This window comes from Chaetura pelagica, unplaced genomic scaffold, assembly GCF_000747805.2.
Source record: "Chaetura pelagica isolate M959 unplaced genomic scaffold, ChaPel_1.0 scaffold232, whole genome shotgun sequence".
Lineage (NCBI taxonomy): Eukaryota > Metazoa > Chordata > Aves > Apodiformes > Apodidae > Chaetura > Chaetura pelagica.
Window position 1 is genome coordinate 1,422,914 of NW_009952441.1, and position 2,194 is coordinate 1,425,107.

At 44.7% G+C, this 2,194-nt stretch overlaps 1 protein-coding gene across 1 annotated transcript in view; it reads left to right on the forward strand.

Moving 5' to 3' along the window:
• The first annotated feature begins 2,074 nt into the window (after window positions 1–2,074).
• Window positions 2,075–2,194, forward strand: part of ADAMTSL1 (ADAMTS-like 1) — a 124,977-nt gene continuing 124,857 nt past the window's right edge. Inside the window, exon 1 of the mRNA XM_010008480.1 lies at window positions 2,075–2,161. Coding sequence (XP_010006782.1) covers window positions 2,075–2,161 — 87 coding nt within the window. The remainder of the gene's footprint in view (window positions 2,162–2,194) is intronic.

Here is a 2,194-nt window from a genome sequence, read left to right on the forward strand (position 1 = left end):
GCTGTGCTCAGGACACAGGCAGAGCTCCGTCCCCCACTCAGCTGGGCCCTTTCCCTGCCCAGCCAAGACAGGAGGGAAGGTGTCCTAGGACTTGACCCAGCACAGAGCCTGCTCGGGCTGGACCCGGCTCCCAGGAGGGTAGGGGAGCTGCAGGGAGTGCTCCCCTCTCCCCGCTTAACCCCTTCACTGCAGGGCCTCTCTGACCCCGGCGCCCACTGCCCTCCTCCCTTTCGGGGCACTCGGGATCATCCCGGGAGCGTGAAAGGACAAGAATGCAGGAGCAGCGAGAGGCTGTCGCAGGAGGGCACAGCACAGCCAGAGGAGCGTCCGGATCGCCGAAAAGGAGACGTTTGGTTTGTGTTAACTACCCAGACAGATGCACTTCGGCATGTTTGCATTTATGGAATCCATATGTTGTCATGGAAAATTAGAGGACAGCAACACAAAACTAGAATTCACGATGCAAACGCAAAGAAATTGTACATGGCTACCAGACCACGCTCGCACATGTTCCCGCAGAGGTGCCTATTTCTGGAGCATCGACAGAGTTACTAGACCTGCTTGCCACCTTCTCCCCGTGTTTACTTTTTCTTTGCTCTACAAAAAGTGTGTACATAGGCAGCACCCATCCTCAGACCGGTACCAGACCTACAGCCTCTGGTGAAAATATGCACTTCTCCCAAGTTATACAAGGGTTACTTTATTCTCGCCTCAACTTTATCATCAAAACACGTTTGTTTCAGTCAGCAAAAACAACAGTTACAAATTACATGCACCTTTACAGATAGCGCACAAGCAGCCCTGAAAAATCCATCTTGCCCCAGGGCTTCTTGGTTTGGTGTTTCAGGGTTTTATTTCCATCTTTTCTTTTTTTGGTTGGGATTGTTTTTCTTGGGTTTGGGTTTTGGTGGTTTTTGGTGGGTGTTTCTTGTTTTTTTGAAGGATAAGAAATGTTAATTATTCTTCCATAAAGCTAGGCAAATTTTTAAGGGCAGCTTTGAAAGACAAACTGGTAACATACTGGAGTCTGTCCGTTTCGCAAAGCTAAGAACTCGTACACAGCATGCACACTGTCACAGCACACATCAGAGCTCCATTTATCACATTCACAGAATGATGTTTCATACTAAACCTCAGTTCCTAAAACCTGCAAATATCTTCCAAATGCCAGATACTTCCAGTAATGTATCAGCTAGCACAGCCCTTTTTCAAATTTCCAATAATCTGTCCTCTTCTTTCATCCCCCCATCCCACTGAGGACTTGTCAAAATTTCAAAGGACAACCCCCACATTAAGAAATACAGAAAGCTTGATGCACTTCATTAAAAATACTTACTAACAAACATGCAGTTTATTACCTTTCAGTATAAAATACATCTACATTAAGGTTCTCCCAAATGAAAAAAACTGATCACAACTGCAATCCTTGTTCAGTGCTATGGAACAAACTGGGAAGTTAATTATCTGGGTTACTATTAGAAATTAAAAAACTAAAAAAAAAAAATATTTTTTTTAAAAAAGGAATTTGAAAAGCTTCTTCAGATTTCTTAAGAGAGATTATTTAATTCAGCCACATTTCTGCCAGTAATAAAATAGTCTCTTACAGAAGGATGAAGAAAACATATTCCTGAAGCCTGGATAGAGATTCTTTACTCGTTCACCTCCTTCTAAAATTCAAATCCCACGTTCCCAGCAATGATACATATTTTTCACGAGGGCTGGAATGAGGAGGGAAAAGCTGCTGGAAGGAAAAATTTTAAATAACAATCGCAGATGGACGCAAACAGAAAGTGAAAAATGTTACCGTAAGGCTAGAGAAGCATTTATTTAATCAAACCAGAGGTTCTGTTGGGACTGCAGGAATGTTGCATCCTTTCCTAAAAAAAAAAGGAAAAAAAAAGAAAAAAAAAGGCACAGCCGCCTCCTGGAGTTCCCCATTGTCCGGGGCTATAGAGAGCCCCAGAATGGCATTAAACTCACAAAAGGCACATTGTGCAGGGGACAAAAAAAGCCCCTTCTTCTACAATAACTTTTAGCTTCTTATTTTTAGAAAATGACAAAGCTGTTGCCAGCGATGGCTGGTGAAACCTGTAGCCCGGCTCCCAGCGAACTGGACGCGGCTGTATTGATCCGCTGTCCCGCTCGGCAAGGCGGCCGCAAAGTTTGAACGGGCGCGCGGGCCGGCGCGGGGATG